Source organism: Denticeps clupeoides, chromosome 9 (assembly GCF_900700375.1).
Source record: "Denticeps clupeoides chromosome 9, fDenClu1.1, whole genome shotgun sequence".
In the NCBI taxonomy this organism is placed as follows: Eukaryota; Metazoa; Chordata; class Actinopteri; order Clupeiformes; family Denticipitidae; genus Denticeps; species Denticeps clupeoides.
Window position 1 is genome coordinate 19209809 of NC_041715.1, and position 20284 is coordinate 19230092.

General features: G+C 43.8%; 1 protein-coding gene across 6 annotated transcripts in view; it reads right to left on the reverse strand.

The window, feature by feature from the left end:
• The window catches only part of enox1 (ecto-NOX disulfide-thiol exchanger 1), a 57220-nt gene that overhangs the window by 13694 nt on the left and 23242 nt on the right, over positions 1–20284 (reverse strand). For 5 of the 6 annotated variants that reach the window (XM_028991392.1, XM_028991388.1, XM_028991391.1 and 2 more), the window contains exons 2-7: positions 11895–11979; positions 9252–9389; positions 6338–6505; positions 5786–5992; positions 4766–4999; positions 848–1060 (exon numbers count right to left, since the gene is read on the reverse strand). In XM_028991392.1, the coding sequence (XP_028847225.1) occupies positions 848–1060; positions 4766–4999; positions 5786–5992; positions 6338–6505; positions 9252–9389; positions 11895–11904 (970 nt within the window). In that variant the 5' untranslated portion in view covers positions 11905–11979. Of the gene's footprint in view, positions 1–847; positions 1061–4765; positions 5000–5785; positions 5993–6337; positions 6579–9251; positions 9390–11894; positions 11980–20284 lie in introns of those variants that run through there. The other variant, XM_028991393.1, reaches the window with a different exon arrangement.

Consider the following 20284-nt stretch of genomic DNA (forward strand, 5'->3'; position numbering starts at 1 on the left):
TGTGGCTGTATTTTAACAACGTTTTTTGCTGACTTGCTTTAATTTTAGAGCTGTCAATCAATTAAAAAAACGTTTTTATTTAAAAGTATTACCATGAAAGAGACATAGGCCACAACAGTATGCTCGCACTGAGGCACTCGCCATTCGCTGTGAATGGGGTGACATAATTTCTGTGTTCACAGCAATTAAAGTATACATTTTGACAGCCCTAAATAATTGACGACAATACTTGATATGATTGTAGAACCCTGTGCAAAGTTGCACTCTGCGTAACCTTGTTACAATACAGCCCATTCTGTCAAATATCCTGTTACATGCACAGTCTTGTGCAACGCCCTGCCGTCCAGTAAATGCTGTATCTTGAACATCAATTCCTACTACATACTGTACATGTATACATATAATTACAATATTAGCTTAATATGTAGTGACAAATGGACAGAAGTTGCAGAAGGTAAAGAATCAAGATGTTGGCCTACCTGCGAGAGAAGTGGAGCACTTCCACCTCTCTAATGAGGTCAGACAGATTCCTTTTGAACTTTACTTACCCTGAGGCAATCTCTGGGCTTTGGCTACAGTCACAGTGGCCCTACCGACTGGACTACGACTGGCTTCTCACTTTTTTCTCCCTAAATTTGGCTAAATGCTCATTTTATAAACACATTTTCAAAGTCAGTGCTGTAATAAGCTCAAATAAAACTTGACTTTGCTGTTTGCAAAATATGACGCTGAGGACTCTAGCACAATACTGGTCACTGAAGACAGATGTGCCATCGCCATGGTAACAACAAATGACTCTGTCCTGGCAACCGCTAGTGATTGTACTGGTTCGGAGAAAGGGTCTTACATTGGGTGAGGATGGCCATCAGGGCATTCTTGAAGTGCTCCTTGGCGAGCTCCATCTCCTCCTCATGCTGGGCCTTTTCGTTCATCAGCCGACGCACATGGCTGTTGGCGGACTGAATCATAGAGTAGAAGTGGTTGGCGGTGCGCCGGTTCACTTCGCCGCGCTCAATCCACGTCAGCAGCACCGCTGTGCCATCTGTGAACTTGTTGTCATCTGGAAGCAGACAGGCTAATCTCATATATCTTATACATGTTATAAATGGTCATTATATATGAATGGACAAATAAGTTGCTGCATTTTAATGGTTATGCATCAAAGTTTGGGAGTGAGCTGTTGAAACAAGAGGCGTTCAGCATGGGCTCTCTTAGGCTTCCCTAATCTGGTCTCAGAGGACCAGTGTGAAATGTATTACTGAAATTTGAATAATAATTAAAATATGCCACAGTCAAAGCCCACACTGGGGTTGGCAGAAAATTAGACCCCTCTTAATGAAATCCTGCAATCGCAACAACATGATCTGGTATGCCTTTTGATGGTGCAATTCGCAAAAGAAATGCAAATGTAAAAAAATGCAATTATATATAGCTTTACAGTGAATTTTGATATTTTTTAAATTTTTATTTTTATTATGGCAGGAAATTAGATCCCATTAATGAAATCCTGCAATCGCAACAACATGATCTGTTATGCCTTTTGATGGTGCAATTTGCAAAAGAAATGCAAATGTAAAATAATGCAATTATGTATAGCTTTACAGTGAATTTTGATATTTTTCTAGTTTTATTTTTATTATGGCAGAAAATTAGACCCCATTAATGAAATCCTGCAATCGCAACAATGTGCTATGGAGTTCCTTTTGATGGTGCAATTATTACCCAATTCGCAGAGGAAATGAAAATGTAAAAGAATGCAATTATACATAGTTTTACAGGGAATTTTGATTATTTCCATTAATTTATAAAAAAAAAGTTCAATGTGAATTTAATGACAGCCCCTCATATCTTTATTCTGACCAATCAGTATTAGGCTCAGTGCTGGAACAGGTTGAGAGACCCATGGGAACCCAACCTCGGCAGCTGTGTAAGTGAAAGCAGGTAGGACATTAAATTCGCGCTTTGGAAAATTAAAGTCAATTGAACTCTGGGCCCGGAGCATGAACACCATTTGACAGGTTTCAAAGAGAAAAAAAGGGCCCACACAGGGAAAGTAAATGTGTAAATCTCGACACCTCAGCTTCAACAAGCACCCCACTCTGGCCCACCCTCAGCAGCTGCAGCTCATAGGCAGCCATTAAACCTCAGTAAAAGAAATGGTAGGCTGCAGCATTTCATGCATTTTACAGCAGCTCTGTTTTTTCATAGGACGCATAATGTGATAATGAATGTAATTAACATATTTACTTGGAAAGGGGAAAAAAAACATCCAGGGGTTTTGAATTAACATGATTTATGAAGCGGAAAATAACTTTACAGGCAGACTGGCACATATGCATGTAGTTGCAGAATTAAGTGTAGTTATTGTTAAGGCAAATAATTTATTGGGAACTAATTTAAATCACACATTTTATAAACAATGAATCATAATTAGTTGGTATAGTGCATACTTTGACAGACAAGTGTGGGAAAGAGGCTCAAGCTGGGAGTAACAAGTAAATAAATGACCCAACAGACTTGGGTATTAAATGGGTCAGACCCATGCAGTAAGTTAACAAAAAAAGTTAAAATAGATGAATTCCCCCATAATTATTATTATCATTATAATTTCATATCCTCACTTGCTGCATGTTTGACGGCAGAATTAACTTGTGGATGACAGTCAACTAGAAATAATATCCGTATTAGGAATGGAATTTGTTCCGGTGTAAACTGCTATCCTTACCGTTATCTGTAACTAAAACCTCATTAAAACAACGTTGTGATGGTTGTACCGCCATTCCACGGCCTGAAAGGCCTTGAAAGCTTGACGCGTTCGCGGCTGCACTCTGATGCTTCTTGCCGGGGTTCGCAGGGACTTAGACAAATGCTAAAGACAAAACATTTTGTCCCCCTGCCAGCGCGGTGCAGGCTTTGCTCTGAATATTGAATCGTATCAGAGATGTTCGGTTTGATGCCCTTTGGGCTCAATTAGCATACGGGTGCGCGCGGTGGCCAGAAAGCGCGTGGCAGAGCCCGCGGGGACGAGGATGGATGGCGTGCACCGAGTGCTGATGAGACGGGAGCTGCAGTCAAGTCCCCGTCATCGAAACGAGAGCGGCCTTCTCTCCAGACCGGAGTGGGTTTCGAGGAGGCTTCGCGGCGGCCACCTCACCTCTCCATCAGGTTTCATCTGCTCTCAGGCTCGCAATCACAAATCTCTACAGGAAAAATATTATCCTCCACTCTGCAAGGGACGTTTGGAAATGAAAGTGAGGCAGGTTGAGCTATCGGGTGAATGGGATAGTCATTGAAATAAAAAAAAAAACAAAAAAAAACAACAGTATGCTACTCCTCATACAGACAAAAAGGTCTAACATCAATAACTCATTATGGCAGGGAAATTCTGTCATCCAGCAGCAATTATCATAATTTTTATACCGCTATCAATCTTAATGATTCTGACGTTATGCGTCTGGGGGGATGGGGGCCAGGGAACACAGACATCCCGAGTCTCCAAGAAGTTCCGAGACTCTTCTGCATATTGATAGCGTCTGATGCGCGCAAATTGCATAAAATATCTCGGAAACCAGAGCAAGCAAACAAAAGCTTGCAGATGAGACAGAGTGCCAACACAACGGATGAGAGGGCGAGAACGTGTGAACGTTGCCTGTTCATGTAGCCCGTACTAAACAAAGGGCATCCTGATTGGTCTATTTTGTTAGTGACAAGTGATTGGTTGTGACACAGCACCGGACCTGGGACGGTACTTTGCTCAGTGGCACCTCAGTGGCACCTAGGCGGCTGCGCCAACCACTTCCCCGTAAGTAAAATAGATTAAGTAAAGTAAGTTAAGTAAACCAATCAGATTTCAGTGAGGAGGTGGGGGCGGGGCGTTGGGATGCCTGGGAGCTGGTGTCTTACAGCAGTTTTGATTGGTTTATTTACATTATGGCAATGCCAAAATATTCAATTTACAGCCGTAAACCGTAGATGTTCGTTGTTTAATATGTTTTTATCATTACAGTAATTTAAAAAATATTAGTTTGTTATGCTGTCTAATTTTTAGAAAATTTATTTTTACTTAAATATTATTCTACTGAGAGCAGGTTTTATTGGTTTATTCACATAACAGCAATGCTAAGATATTAGAAGTGGCAGATTAATACATTTTTTAAAGTTCACTTTTTTCAGTGTATGAGCTGTAATGAAAATGGGCATATTTTTGGCATTTGACCAGCCTCATTTCCCTGCTGCTCATGGCATGAACATCATACATTTTTTATGACAGTGATACAGAAATCCAGCATGATTTTTATGAAAAATTTCCATGCAGGGAGGGAGTTTTTTTTTTTTTTACATTTTCTGCTTCACCAAATTTTATCTCTCCAGCAGAGGCTTTGTTGTGACAGCCGGAATATTAAGACGACCTACTTGGACCCATCACCTACAGCTCAGCCCCACAGGATGGTTTTGATTGTGCCCTCTGGCAGCATGTAACAGGGCGTGAGCGTGCACTAATGCTCTACTTTTGCAAGTCTGCCTCTACAAAAGCTCCTGGGCAAAACAGGCTGGGGTGATAAAAAAAAAAAAAAAAAGTCTGTTCTACAGCTGGGACTATCTGTGTTTCACATGCAGGATGGGATTTAGCCTTCATGGGCTCAGAATTCATATGTTTACACTCATATATTTCATATTAATTGTAGCCTGTTGATTCATAGCTAAGGACTTTTTACTATTACTTTTGATATGAACAGAATTGTGAGGATTGCCATGGGCAGCATACCCTTCAGTTTATCTGCCAGTAAACCTGCTTCATGCTCGGAATAGTGCATTATGGGTGTGGGAGAGGGGGGTCTCAGGCGATCTTCCTGGACCTTGCGCCTGTGTCGCTCTTCTCGCGCCAGCAGTCTCTGTTTGCACTCCCACTCATATAGGTCGTCCCGTGCCTGAGCAAAGTCCACATGGATGCGGCCCGAATCCTTCTTATCGGTGCTGGAGCCAATGCGCATCCTGTAACCTGTGAGAACCAGTGCACAGAAATCTAATAACTGAAAGTATGAAAAGGACGTGACGAAATATCAGTGCTGACATTATGCCAAAGTCGAAGGCGTCTTCAGAAAGAAACATGATGTGATAAATTGATGGGCAATTGATTAAATAGTCCAGAATGAGAAAGGAGTGTGTATGACAGCTGTCAATCATCAGGCTCCAACCATTTAAAACTCTGTTTATAAATGCAGAGGACACCTTTGAAGAGGCCAGCTTTCTAGTGCCCCCTTTTATGGAATTTAAAGGTCCCCTGACACTTACTTTTTTGCTGTTATATCGGTCTTGTTGGTCCCCTAATACTGTATCTGAAGTCTCTTTCCAAAATTCAGCCATGGTGCAGAATTACAGCCACTTTTATCCAGTCCCACAATATAGATTTCACATGTGTGCAAGCCATGATGGTCGGTGGTGTTACTAAATTTGGGCAGCCAAAGCATGACAAACGGGAGGTAACCGTTCCCCTTATGATGTCATAAGGGGAGTAATTCTAGATCCAAATTCTCTGAATGGCAAAGCAGAATGGCCAAAACAGAATGGCTCTTTCCACCTATCACCATTTCTAGCCACTGCAGGACCATAGACAGGCTGGGGGAACTTGTATTAATGTTAAATAATCTCACAAAGTCAACTTTTCATAATAGGGGACCTTTAAATTCTCCAGTTGGAAATTAAAGTCTGCATTTTTACAAGAAAAAGTATCTAGAGAAAAAAGTAATTTTACCAGATAAGTAGTGGGTTTCTGTTAAAAACTAACCAGAGAGATAGATGGCCTTGTCCACCATGAACTCCTCGCTGAAGCGTATGTGGCAGAAGTTTTTCTTGCTCTTGCGAATGGCGACGATCTCCCCACACTGGTCAAACACCTCGCGGATAATCTCCTCGCTCGCATTCTCGGGTAACCCTCCAACAAATACGGTTTTGCAGCCTGGAGGTCTCTCTCTGGTGGACGGTGGCGGCAGATCTGGGGAACACGCGCAAGGAGAGAATTAAATACTTTTCAGTTTGGCTAAATAAAGCGCCAATTATGGTCAGCACTGACAAGATTAAAATTTATGGTCGATGTAAAGCAGGCTTGCCAGGCCTAATGACCCGTTTCTGTCTCATTTTCCGCATGAAACAGATGGATCGGCCTTCACTGTGATTTGAGAGAATGGGACAGAGTGGAAGTGTGAGGTTTTGGACCTTCAGTTTCAATCACCGGATATCATTGTCCCAACCGCAGATCAGGACGGGGCAGGAATCAACCCGCAGATTCTCAGGACAAAAGGTTAATTAAAGTGTTGGCTAGAAGGAGGTGGGCTCTTACTGGGGTTTTGGGGGAAGAGGGTGCAGCTCTTGCTGTGGATGATCTCCTTGATGACTGGAAGCTCCGGTGGCACGGGAGGAGGAGGAACCAGACTAATGCCCGCCATCATTGGGTTAATGGGGCCAATGATGCCCAGGCTGGGGTCAAATCCCTGGATGCAGATGGAGTCTGGTGGAGGTTGAGATGGAAGAGTTACGTGAAAGAAGGAAAATTTTGGACCAGAAGGTGCACTTCTGAACCACTGTGGAGGAAAACAAAAGAGAACACTGTAATCTCTAATCTCTGATCCAACACGGCAGAGGGGGGAAAAAAGAGGATATTCAAAGCTGTCCATGTCAAAGAAAAATCCCACACAGATTAACACACATCGCTTGCCACTTTCTCATTATACTAATCCATATGGGATTTGTGAAACAACAAAGTTGTGATTTTAAAGAGGCCTTTTATGGACACCTAAAAACACACAAATCAACACAATGCTTGGTTAAAATGAAGCATTACAACTGCGGGGAGTCAAAACCATGAGACAAACCAGATGGCAAACCCATGAGGTAAACCAGCATTATAATGACGCTTCCAGGTAGAGTTGGAAATGCCCTGTATTTATCTTTTCTTTATGCTCGTTTTCCTCCCATTAAAAATGATTCCAGGTCTTTTTGTCGTTTGGCTCAAGGCACCATTCTGTCTTCCAGAGCAAAGAAGAACAGTTTAAAGCCTTTATTTGTCGTTATCGCCCGCTTTTGTTTCCATCCTCCACTGAGAGGAGAAATGAGATCTGGGGAGATCTGGGGCTGCAGACTCCGAGGCTGGAATTCTTTCCTCAGGAAGAAACAACTGCCCTGAATTACCATGGAAGTGAAGGGTGATCAGTCACACACCCAGCCCTGCGATGTGATACGCAACAGGCTGTCCCATTTCCAACACTGCTACACACAGGTAGAAAATCCGTCTTATTCCTTGACGTCCGGGTCCCAAAAGGACCTGTAAGGCCTATCTGTTGCTCCCTGAACAAGCTTAATCATTAGCCTTATGGTACGATGTATGGGTCATCTGTATAGAAGAATCCGTATAGCCTGGGGTATGAAAGACTGTCTGTAGAGCAGGACTGATGCAGCAATGCGCCACTGAAAATATTCCCTACTGATGGACACTTTGTTTAGGGATAAACTAAAATACTAGTCCACCACAGGGTCAGAATCAGTAGAACATTAGAAGAACATCAGACCCCAGCCTCCTCAGGAAAGTCCTCCACAGAATGTCCGTGTGTGTTGACCTCATCTAGGACATAAATATGGTTTCCTTCCATTCCCACTGAGGGTGCACACAGCCTCCAACCAACAGCAACATTCAGACCATGAACGGATCCAAAGCTGCAACAAAAGAGTTTGGTGTGGAAAAAAGGCGTTTTTTTTTTCATTCATGTTGTCAACAGGCGGTGAGAGGCTTCCCTTTGAGGCACGCCGTGGAACTGTCAGTGCGCTTGGTAGTGTCTAGACCATGAAACTACATTCAGGCTGAAGTGTTGTCAGAGTAGACTGTCGGTTATGTAGGTCAAACTGAGCGTACGCCTCACAGTCTCTGGCGTGGGCTTATTTTCTCTTCTGTTTCCGTTTTCACCTCCTCCCTTTCCCAGGCAACTTACAGCACAATACAGATCTTCTCCTAAATCCACCTATTCCTTGGCTTACATAAATTCTGTGTCATTTGTTAAATCTCACACAATGGTGGTTCAACAATTCAACAAGTCTCGCTGCTGAGAAAGCTGCTATATTTACAGCGCGATCAGGCTCGTGTCGTTCAAAATCCTTCAGGATAAATAAAGATATTTTAATATCTAAAAGATAAACCATGTGAAATAAAAGACAATTGTCCAGGATATTTAAAAACTACTTTGAAAGACAGTGCAAACTTATTAAAAATATAATAAATATAGACTTTAATCCGTAATCTTTTAGATCCATCTTTTAGAAGGTCATCATGATTTATCTTTTTGCACGTCTATAAAATAAATATTTAGCAAGAAGGGATCATTTCCTCCTTCTTGGCTTTGAAAGTCTGAAATCTGGGAAAAATTTTATTGTGTTTCTGATCCAGGAACTCCCACAACCTGTTTCTTCACGGAACGTGTCTGGCAAAATGTATTCCCTTTCCCACTCGGTCTCTCGCTCTCTCCCCCGGTAAAGACAACAAAGGTTCATCTAAGTCAAAGTCCCCCCCTTTGTGAAAAGCTAAAGTTGGTTCCTCCTACAGAAGTCTATTTATACCAGCTTTGATTGAGCGGCTCGGGATCATCGTTTTAATGCGCGGCCCTGAGTGATTTCTTTTTTCTAAAAGGAAAAAATAACCAATATGCGCAATTCGAACGTTGCAAGCCAACCCACCTTATAACAATTCTATTAATATGCATGATCCAAAAATCTCTTCATGCATTTTAATCTGAGGCCTAATTTGGCTCAATCCGCCACGGGTTCCTTGTCACGATTGTAATTACAATAGGATGCGAACTCAGCGCCGACTCCATTTGCATGCATATAGACAAGGGTGCCAATGCGAGAACGAAAGGTGAATTCTTAAAAAGGAAAATCCCTCTGCTCCCTTCGTCACTACAAAATATGAACTTGAAAACAAACATCTGCCCATTCATTTAATGCCACATGATTACTGAGCTGGCAAATGAGAGCGGGTGCTTAAGTGTGTACGCTGAGTTCGTGTGGGAGGGGAAGGCAGCAGGGCTTTGCAGTTGTGGTGAATAAAGCCCGACAGAGCGGGGCACAGTTTAACATGCGATGAAACGCGTAGCGCCGCCTGCAAAGGTCACCCGCTTGGCTCCTGCTGCCGAAGGGGCCGTCTGCCGTTCCCCCTGCCTCGACCGTTACCCCAGAGTCAAGGGCGGAGCGAGGAAAAGGAGGCCTACCTGACACAAGCTGCTGCCCGGTCAGACCCATGGGCACGATGCCCAGGTTGTTCATGGCGGTCGCCCAGGCGCCGGGGTCGGCCACGTGTACGTTCAGGTGGCTCTGCTCCGCTCCTATGTTTCCGACGCTGTCAGCGGCTGTAGGGGGGGGGGAAGAGAGAGGAGATAACGCCGGCATTACAAGCTTGACAGCACGCAGACGCCGCCTCCAAAAAACAGCAATGTGTCACCGGTTACTGCGCCGTCGAAAGCCATGAGCTGCTTATTCACTGCAATGAATTTGACACATTTTCTACTGAACGTGTTTATTTTCCCTAACCAAGATTTCACAGATATCCATATAGATATTTATGCATTTGGAAATAACTATGTTTAGGCAAGAACCAATGCTCATTTTCATAATTTTTTTTTTTACTGTTTCTGGGCAAATTTGCTTCACCAATAATTTGCTTCAAGTAAACACTCATTTTTTTCAGCCACAGAGACACTAATGTGGCAGCAGAGTAATAATGAAACTCATAAATATTTGAATACTACGTTGGCACTGCTGAATCGGCAGGTCTACCCCGAGCGGCTCTGATTGAGGGGAAAGTGAAATGTAGATGTAGACTTTTATTGGTTCAGGGTGTATCCGTGGGCTACAGAGTATAAAAGCTGGTGCTTGGGCAAGAGGTGCTTGATTTATCGTGATTGGAGAGTCGGTGTAGTTGTAGTTCCAGCAAGAGGTGCTTTATGTATCGTGATTGGAGAGGTGGTGTAGTTGTAGTTATGAGTGGGTGTCATGACAAATGTTTAGAGGATATCAGCTGATAAATGAAATCGCCATGCCTTTGTGACTCAATGTCATGATCTGTACCGGCAGGGGTTACTACGGATCTGGAGTCCGGACCGGAGTTTCATGTTCGTCTTGTGTAATGTTCCCTGACCGTGTTCACCTGGTGTCTATTTATATAATTGTATATAACTATCCTGTTCGTGTCTGTTTGCCGTCGGGTCACTGTGCATGTAGATGTTTTCCTGTCTTGTGAAGTTTGTATTAAACCCCTGTCCGGTGATCGTGCGAATGCGTCCTCCTTCATGCCATGTCCAGCCCACCCGTGACACTCAAGCAATATATGATAACATGTGTTGTTATGTTTTCTAAAACACTTTGTTCAATTAAAGCAATAACACACTTTCTGTATTCAAGCCCCCACATTTCCATTGGTTATTTTATACTTTTTATTAGTGCTGCACGATTAATCTAATCGCAATCGTAATCGCGATGTCAGTCTGTGCGATTACATGAACGCAAAAAGCTGCGATTTAAATGATTAGTACATGGATTGGATCGGATATGTTGCTGATCCATTCTCTCATTCTCTCAAAGTTTTCGAGCTGACTGAAGTCTCACATCTCACGGCTCACAGCTCAGTCGGATGTGACGTGTTGGTCACATGACTTTCGATTCGGAGACATATGGTTAGACGCCGCATGACGCGCTGCAGCGTACGTCAACGTCGCCGCCATATTGCGAGAGGCTCTGCTGTGGCGTATACATGTCTATGGAGAGAAGTGCATAAAAATGCCTCACTCTTGTGCTGCTTGGGGCTGTACAAACCGCTGTACGCTCCAAACCAGATCCCGGGGGATTACATTTCATAGGTAAGGCTGGACAATTGTTTTGAATATATGTGGCCATTATAAAATCCCGTTTTATAAGTCTTAACCTTAGCTAAGCTAGCGAAGCTATGCATTCCTGTGTTCAAGTCAGCCTCTAAACAACGTTTTGGCTAAACGTAGGCATTAACTATTTAGACTGTTCTTAGCTGTTTAGTTAACTTTTCTCAAACTTTGAAGGTTTCCTAAAGAAATTCACCTCAGTTTACAAATCTTAACCTTAGCTAAGATAGCAAAACTATGCATCCCTGTGTTCAAGTCAGCCTCCAAACAACGTTTTGGTTAAACGTAAGAACTATAATACGGGATTTTATAATGGCCAAATATAATCAAAACAGTTGTTTAGCCTTACCAGGGTTTGTAGTTCGACAGTAATGTAAAAGAGTTTATGTGATTATTTAATTTTGTAGAAAATTGTATTTTGAACTGGGCATTTTAGGTTGTTATAAGTAGTTTGTATGTTTCACTTTGAAATTAAACATTTCACTATTAGTATGCTACTTTTCATTGGTATACAAGCAAGTGTCCTTTATCACATCACAATCGCATATCGCAATATTGATCTCAATAATCGCAATATGTATTTTTCCCCAAATCGTGCAACCCTACTTTTTATTGCTCTGAGAATGTATTGTGGGTGACCTTTTCATTTTTTATTTCAATGCTAGTTCTGATATTATTTTGCACTTATTTCACTCTTCCTTGAATTTATGTTAAAAAATTCATGTTTTTTTTTTAATATGTATATTAAAATGTATCAATTGCTATATTAAGCAATTAATGCAGAAATAATCGAGAATTGAACCGATTTGGAAAATGTATTTAAAAAAATGAATCTATGCATTGTAAGCATAATTGACAGATTAATCATTTAAAAATAATTGTTTTGCCGTAATTGATCTGGGGTGAATGTGAAGATGATGTTGAACTGTCCTGCCACGGTGAGGTGGATGGTTTTGATTTTTTTAACAATTGTCAACTCACTGCTGGCCATGGCAGATTTGCTGTATCCGCTGGTCTCTGCCCCACTACTGTCATCAGAGCCCACACATCAGCACACTCCTAAATCCTGAAAGCACACAAACACAACACGTCAGCATCAACATCTACAATCCAAATCCTGTCATCCTCCTTCAATTGCACTATTACTTCTAGGTCTGTTATACTACCTATATGTTGCTTTGTTGCTTTTATATTTTATTTTTTATTTTATAGTCTTGCAATAGACTAGTATTCAAAAGTTTATGGTCATTTAGATATTTCCTTTTTTTCCATGAATACAAAATGAATAAAAACCAATTTTGAAAAGAAGAAGGCTACTTTTATTGATTCTTACTGATAGTGGATCTCTCTGCATTCATTCAAAACTTCCAGCTAAACATAGGCATTTACAATATGGACAGGATATGGACAGGATCTGATGACTTGATCACTTCATGGGTTGTTACATGGAAGCACATTGTAAGTCGCTCTGGATAAGGGCATCTGCCAAATGCCAGAACATTTAAATGTTATTTTAATAGACGAAGAAGTGGTTTTCTGAATGGTACTGTATGCTAAATGGCTTTTCATTTTTTATAAAACTGTGACAATAAAGATCGTATAAAAAACAAATTCACTGTGTGCACCGTGTGCTGTGCTGCCTTGTATCACAATGACAATCACTTCACTTTGAGATTCTTATATCAATCGATTCTATCAACAGTGAATCAGATCAGATAGAGTGTGGCATTCTTAGAATGTCTAGATGAAAAAAAACAGGCGCACACAAATTCCATGAAAGCTTCACATAAACAAATCAGCAAAGAACACAGTCGCACAGATTAAAGTTCTTTTTGTTTACTGGGCTACAGCCTGCTCCAGAGCTTAACTACAGACCCCATGCTATACCAGAACCCCACCAGACTTTCAAGGACATCTGGGTCTTCAAAGGCCATCAGAGACCTCCTGTCACTGCATCCTGTCCCCAACAAATTACAGTTACAGACGAGCTGCCAGTCTGCCCGGCCGCTGACACCCGTCATCCTGCCACCCATCAGAAGGCGGCTTATTTACTGTCCCAGTCCTGTATCCCCTTCTGTTGCCTCACCCCTCACCCCACCTTCCCTCGTAAGGTTCACTGGCGCTCCAACCACATGCATTATCTCATGCAGGAAATCAATGTTCTCAGAGAAAAGGCCATTAGTGTATTTTTTTTTTTTAATGCATGAGCACGAGTGATGGATCTCTAATGTGGAAGAGTGCAGAGCTGCCGCTGCCGGCACTCAGTCATCAGTATGCCCGCCACGCCGCTCGCTGCCAGCCAAACCCACACAGCAGTAATGATCATTATTCAAATCTGACACGTGGAAATCAGCTTACCCACGGAGCACAATTTCCTCTTAATTGAGACACAATCATATCAATATTCTTTCATTAATATCCAAGCTAATGGGGAGGCATTCTGTTTTAGTGAAGAGACGTGACGTGTTTGGGCTTTGGGTACAAATAAGATGTAAAGTGGAAGTGAAGTGATTGTCATTGTGAAACACTGCAGCACAGCACACGGTGACACAACAAAATATGTCCTCAGCTTTTAACCATCATTTGTTAACCATGGGCAGCCATGACAAGCGCCTGGGGAGCAGTGTGTGGGGATGCTGCTTTACTCAGGGGCACCTCAGTGCCATTTCGAACCGGGATTCGAACCGGCAACCTTCTGATTACGGGGCCGCTTCCACCACTGGCCCTGTTCTCAAATGCATGTATTTCACCAGCACTGCAGCAAAAAACAAAAATGAAAAATGAAATGGAGGATAATTTAACACCAGCATGTCAGCATTTGGGAATGTGTACGTTTAAATGCAGGATGGTAATGCGCGCCTCCCGCTGAGGAAATGGCCGCTTTATGGCAGTCCAGTGACAGTCAGCCTCGCTGCATCTGCCCGGTGCACTAAATTGGGCATCCCACACAGCTCAGAGCACCGTTCATACAGTACATGCCTACTATGCATCACAGTGGACCAGGGGATGAAAATAAAAACTTGCTATTTCTTCATGATAAGCTGCTGATTACACCATTGTGGAGTGTTCTTAACATATTCTTTATTGGTTGTTTAGCTTAGTTGTTTCGCATTATTGTGTTTTTCATTTTTGGTCCAATTTCAACATTGTGATGTGTTCTGTATTGAACAATATAAGAAGGATGTTATATTTCACAAAGACAAAGTATTACAGTATTTGCTGCGATTTAATAGTATTGTGTGTGGATTTTAGGCTTTTTTGAGACAAAAAAAGACCAACAGGTCCCCAATACACAGCCCTTCAGTTCCAGGTCAGGCCTACATACAATTTGTGAGAATTTTTGGTGTCAGTATCAGACAGGTCTCAGCATAGAGACACAGAGTCTGGCTGTCTTCTGATGGTCCAATGCTGACGGTAGGTGAGATGGTTGACACCTGTAGACACAGACTTCCATGTGGAAAATGACGACGTTCTGTCTGATGCTGCTTTCTCAGGTTTCATTGGAACTAATCAGATTACATTTCCTTTGATGACTGTGTGTATGAAGGGCTGCAAGGGAAGTAGTGTAGTAAATCAAATCAGGGCAAACTGGAAGCAGAACAGTGGCATGCTGGGATAGCAAGGCCTCCCGGCACACGCCAGGCCTTTCCCCTCCCTCCTTCACACGCTCAGCCACCACCGCACAGGCCCCCGGCCACAGATACCAAACTCCCGCAGAGCGTCTCGACTCGCTTTCAGACACCATGAAATATTTACCACGCAACCCGTGTCGCCTTCATTATTCACGAGCGCACTTGACATTTTTGAATCATTGAAGGGGCATCCTGCGCAGACATGAGTGGCGGATCTGGAGCCCGGCGTGCTGGAGAGTGCGAGAGCGGGGCCGTTTCAATCTGCTCTACACATGTGAGCGCTCAGGCCGATGGCAGACGCTCCTCGAAAGCGGCCTGCGGGGGGAAGAATGGATAAACCGCAACGGTCAGCACGCCTCGGATCCCAACAAGCTCCCATCGAGGCTGAAGGCTCCAAATATTTGCGCTCCGCATGAATTCCAAAGAGCCAGTGTTTACAGCACGGCCCTTGTGGTCAGGCTACATTTGATATTTTGAAGCAGGACAGAATCTGAAGCAGAGGAAAAGAATTACTAACAGATTTGCAACGCTGGTGTTAAAAAAAAAAAAAACCATTAACCCCTTAAAACATAAAGTAACAACACAATATTGTTATCAATGTTAAGCAACTTTTATTTTCATCCCGTTTTATTGAATACATTTGGGACCTGCCTTTGTCTTGTTCTCCCTATGCGACTTAAAACTTAAACAAGTTTGTTCTGCACAAACAAGCATGTCAGGGTGGTAGTAGCCTAGTGGGTAACACACTCGCCTATGAAGACCCAGGTTCAAATCCCGCTTACTACCATCGTGTCCCTGAGCAAGACACTTAACCCTGAGTTGCTCCAGGGGGGGACTGTCCCTGTAACTACTGGTTGTAAGTCGCTCTGGATAAGGGCGTCTGGTAAATGCTGTAAATGTAAATGTAAATGTCACGATGGCTGGACATGGCGAGGAAGGAGGACGCATACGCACGACATTTACATTTACAGCATGTAGCATACGCCCTTATCCAGAGCGATTTATAATCAGTAGCTACAAGGACTGTCCCCCCCTGGAGCAACTTAGGGTTAAGTGTCTTGCTCAGGGACACAATTGTAGTAAGTGGGGTTTGAACCTGGGTCTTCTGGTTCATGGGCGATTGTATGAGTTTTACCCACTAGGCTACAACCACCCACGATGTCTTGGAGAACAGGACAGCGGAAAAACATCACCCGACAACCATGACCGATGGAGGACAGACACGAGCAGGGCAGCTTTATACAGGCAGACACAGGAACTCCGAACTCTGAACAAAGCACAACGTTACAAACTTTGTTTGATTTGTCATTACGATTGCCTACTGTATTTACAGAATTACATGTTACATAAATACACTGAACGATATTGATGGAATGGGTTTATTTTTCTTGAAATGTTAAGGCATCAACGCTGAACAAGACACCTTTAGTACAGCAATGAAATTAGGGTAAAAGGTGACACGTGACACGTACTGTAAGGACAAAACCGAGAAGAAGACCCATTGTCTTCTGACCCCAGACTGCCTGAAGAACATTTCTTGAGCCACGCAGCCTTCATGCTCATGAACAAGTGCTAATGAGAGCGCCACTGTAGCTATGTTTAGCTTCTTCACCAAAGAAAATAATAAATGCAGTCGTGCCAAACACACCCACATATAAAAAGGGATGTAAAGCTGTTCTCATGTATAAATGAACTGGATTATAAAAAAATACATTTGTGTAATTTTATGCATTCAACGTCTCATTGTGCATCATGCAAATAAGAGACTGTTAAAATGCATAACAAATGAAATGCAAATCTATTCTAATATATGCATTCTGGCTTAGTTCACTACTGGAAATAAGCACAGGCCTGTATGAACGGCGGTAACCGCCACCCCTGGTAATAATAATTATTGAGAAAGCAGTGTCACACAGCACAGATATCAGGTTAGTAGCAGATGGGTAACTAGTTCCTCCCATGCCAGCTATAGTTAACCTAGTCAGACTGCGTACAGTCCTTAGAAACAATAATTTACAGAAGCATACAATGACATATTTACATTTCTTCTTATGTGAAAATGACATAACTTAGATTATGTATAAAATTATACATATGTAAGTTTTGTTATTCGACAAAACCGATTGCAGAAATAACGTATAGATGCCAAACCCGTGCCGAAACAATCAGAATTAAGAATTTTTTTGTCTAGTACTGCAAAAAGCCGGATGTCCGTGTGCAGGCTGGAGCTGGGAAGAGTCTGCCAAGCTAAGAGAAGCACTGCTCAGCTGTAGGAAGGGGGTCACGACCACAATATCAGTCTCTGCTTCCAGCAAATTGTTCCTAATAATGCCTTTAGAAAGGCGCCATTAAACATGGGTCTCCTCTGGAGTGTGATGGAGGCCATACGGCGGTGGAGGAAAAGGGCCACGCCAACTTTCATTTCCATCCCCACTCGTATAACTCAGCGCTGAGGCGTACGTTGCCTCAGCATCGTTGTGTACCTTTAAAAGCGTTCTGTAAATAAAATGTACTATTGTTATTTATTATATATTGCAGATGTTGTTGCCATGTTGTCAGGCTTCATTCTATATTTTCATTTTCCAGTCGTATCATATATTTACATATATAAGTATATATGTTTTTTTTTATTTTATGATTTTATGTGATTTTTGTATAGAATTGATGCTTCTTTCCAATTTTTATTTCAGATTTCCCTGCTCTTATTTGTTCATTGATTTATTTACTGTTTTCATTCATTAGCTTGCACGATTCTGACATTCCTCAGTAATGAAGTAATGAACAGGGACCGTGTAAATACAGCTTCTACATTTTAAATACCTTCATAGATTTCCTAGGTTTCAAAAGGTATATAAGTAAAAAAAAAAAAAAGTCAAGTGGGCCATAAATACTAAAGGTCTAAGAACCAGTAAATGAGCCCCCCGATCTTTTCCTCTTTTCCGTGAACAGAGTCTCTGCACCGCGCTCTCCAGAAAAACAACGTTCGTACGGCGTTCCGGCGTCAAGCCCTGAATTCCAAATGCGGCGCCGCTGTGAAAGAACAAAGCAGCCCGGCTCCCGCTGCCTGTTGCCGTGGGGGGGAGGGGGGCCTACAGGAGATGGGGAGATGGCTTCGGGGGAAGAGGGTAGGGCCGTGAAGGATTCTCGCCGTTTCCGCCGCCCCCTCGCGCAGGCAGCTGAGCGGAAGCAACACGCGGCTTCTGCGTCCGTAAGCGTGACAGTCGCAGAAAGGGAAGAGGAAGCCGGCGCTGGCACTCGCACGCGGCATTGAACAACAATGCAGACCGAACGAGGGGATGCAAGGCCGCCCCGCGCGTCTGTAGATGCACCTCAGATGGTGCCAGACGCTTACCAAGTCACCGCTGAGAGAAATAAGCAGCAGTCTGCATCTCATGCAGCTTCTCAGGAGAGAGGAACCCCTTATGGGGTTTTAGGGTACCGGGCCACTGTAGCACCAATATACCACTATTACCACATATTTCAGTATCGGTCGTACGATGCCACCGTCTGCCGCTGCTTCTGTTTGTTTTTCTCCGAGACACGGAATCAAGCACCCAGACTACTGGCAGACCCCAGTGAAGAGACCAGCAGATAAATCCTGGTTCCTGACAACTGCTAAACAAGGACATACCATGAAACAAACCAGAGGGTCACCACAGCCACCACCACCGTAACAACTACAGCTTCAGGGATCTTCAAGTGGACCAGTAGCACCATAATGGACATGTAATCTAGACCATGACACTGGACTACATCTCCAACCCTACAACTGTAGGACTTATTATTATATCATATCCAACCCTGCACTGACACCATTTGCAGGATCACTCTACCCTGGAAGGGGGTCCCTCTCTGTATCACTCCTTCCCAATGTTTCTTCCTTTCTTTTTTTTCTCTCTCCTAGAGTTTTTTTTCTGTGGAGTTATTCCTTGTGTGCAGAAGGGTCAAGCGTCGGGGGTGTCAACTGTAGGGCCTGTCAAAGCCCATTGAGACATACTGTATGTGATTTTGGGCTATATAAGAAATAAATGTTGTTGTTGTTGTTTTGGTCCCAAGACCAGGAGAGCAGTCGTCCACTTTGGGTTCCTGCTCGTTTAACTCGACTGATGGTGCTTAATGGGGCTGTGCAGTCGTCACCTAGCAGTTAAGGAGGCGACCACGAGCGAGCTACTGTTCCAACAGGCCGCTACCCAGGCACCACTCGCGACAGCCCACCACTCCGACACGCAGAGGGATCTTTTCCTGGGAGAATTTTAGTGCAACAAGGAGGTTTTCTAAGATGTAGAGGCTAAGCTCCAAAATCTTCTTTTTATTATCCATCCATCCATCATCTCATCCGTATACGGGCAGAAAACGGTCCATTTCAGTGTAGTAACAAAAAAATATTTATAATTTTAAAATATACCTTTGGGTCACTTTTCCATGAACTCCATCGTTTCTCTCAGTTAAATTGGAATTAAATCAGCAGCTTAAAAGAATCCTGAAGCCGGACACTGACAGAAATATCCCGGAGAATTTGGGCCCCGTCTCAGCACAGACGTGACTGTTATGACGAGTGACGGCTGAGAGACACTCACGGCTCAGGGGCAGGTTGTCACCTTGCCGGATGTCGGTGCGCAGGCAGCTGCCGCAGCTGAGTCGGCCTGTGACAGCTGGCAGGGGCTGAGAGAGGCGGTGACGGTTCAATCAGAGCCCACGACTCGGGGATATTTGGATTGCTCATCATTTTTGCCGTTTTTTTCTATTCAATTTGATGAAACTTTTACCGCGTAAAAAAAATGAAACATCGTGGCTCCATAGGCCAGCGATCCCGTGGACAACCCTGAATTTTACCTCCCGTCAGCCACAGCCCCGCCCTCCCGGTCCTCGCCGCACAACACGGTATTGTCTTCCACAGTGTGTCTGCTGCTTTGTTCCCATTGATAGCTGGTGAAAGTGTGTGTGTGTGTGTGTGTGTGTGTGTGTGTGTGTGTTCGTTTGTCTGATGCCGAGCGCGTGCCGTCATCTCTCTCCCCTCATCTGACTAATCACTTTGCCGTGTGCCTATGACACAAAAGACGCAGTGAGCATGTGTCTTTGTCACAAAACGTCCTCGGCAGGAGGACGAGGCTATTATGGGACAGGAGCCTAATTGCGATGCGCCTCCCTTCCCGCCGGACGGCGATTATGGCATCAGAAAGCCAGCGGTCGGCCGTCCTGTCACTGTCAGAACAAAACCGCCTCTCGGCCCGTAATGAAGACGAATGCGAGGGATTGTGCCCGGAGACGCGCAACACAAAGGCGCGAGCGGCGTGCCGGCTCCTCCCCCGGCAGCGAGGACCCCCCCTCCGCTCTCCCACCAAGCCTTGCTCCGTCCTCACGCCCATCAACACTCCCGTCCCCTCATGCACGTCCTCTCCCCGTGAAGCAGATGTCAGCGGCAGACTAATGAAAAATTCAATCGGCCACTTTTGTGCCAAATGACGTTAGAGGCCTTGCGCCGTTTGGAAGCTAAGCAACCGGTTTGAAACGAGCTTTGACTTTGATTTTTTTTTTTTATTCCTCCGGTCACTCTGTGTGTCCCATCGGCCACGGAGCCCCCATCAACCTGCCTGCTCCTCCCTGCTGAGGAGAAAAGACAGGATCGCTGCCTCTCCGTCCAAAGCCACTTGGCCCCATCAGCCAAGGTTCCTGTCACCCCCCTCTCCGCCCAGATTCATGGCCCTGCTGAGGAACTCCGCGGCCAGAGCTGTCCCTGAG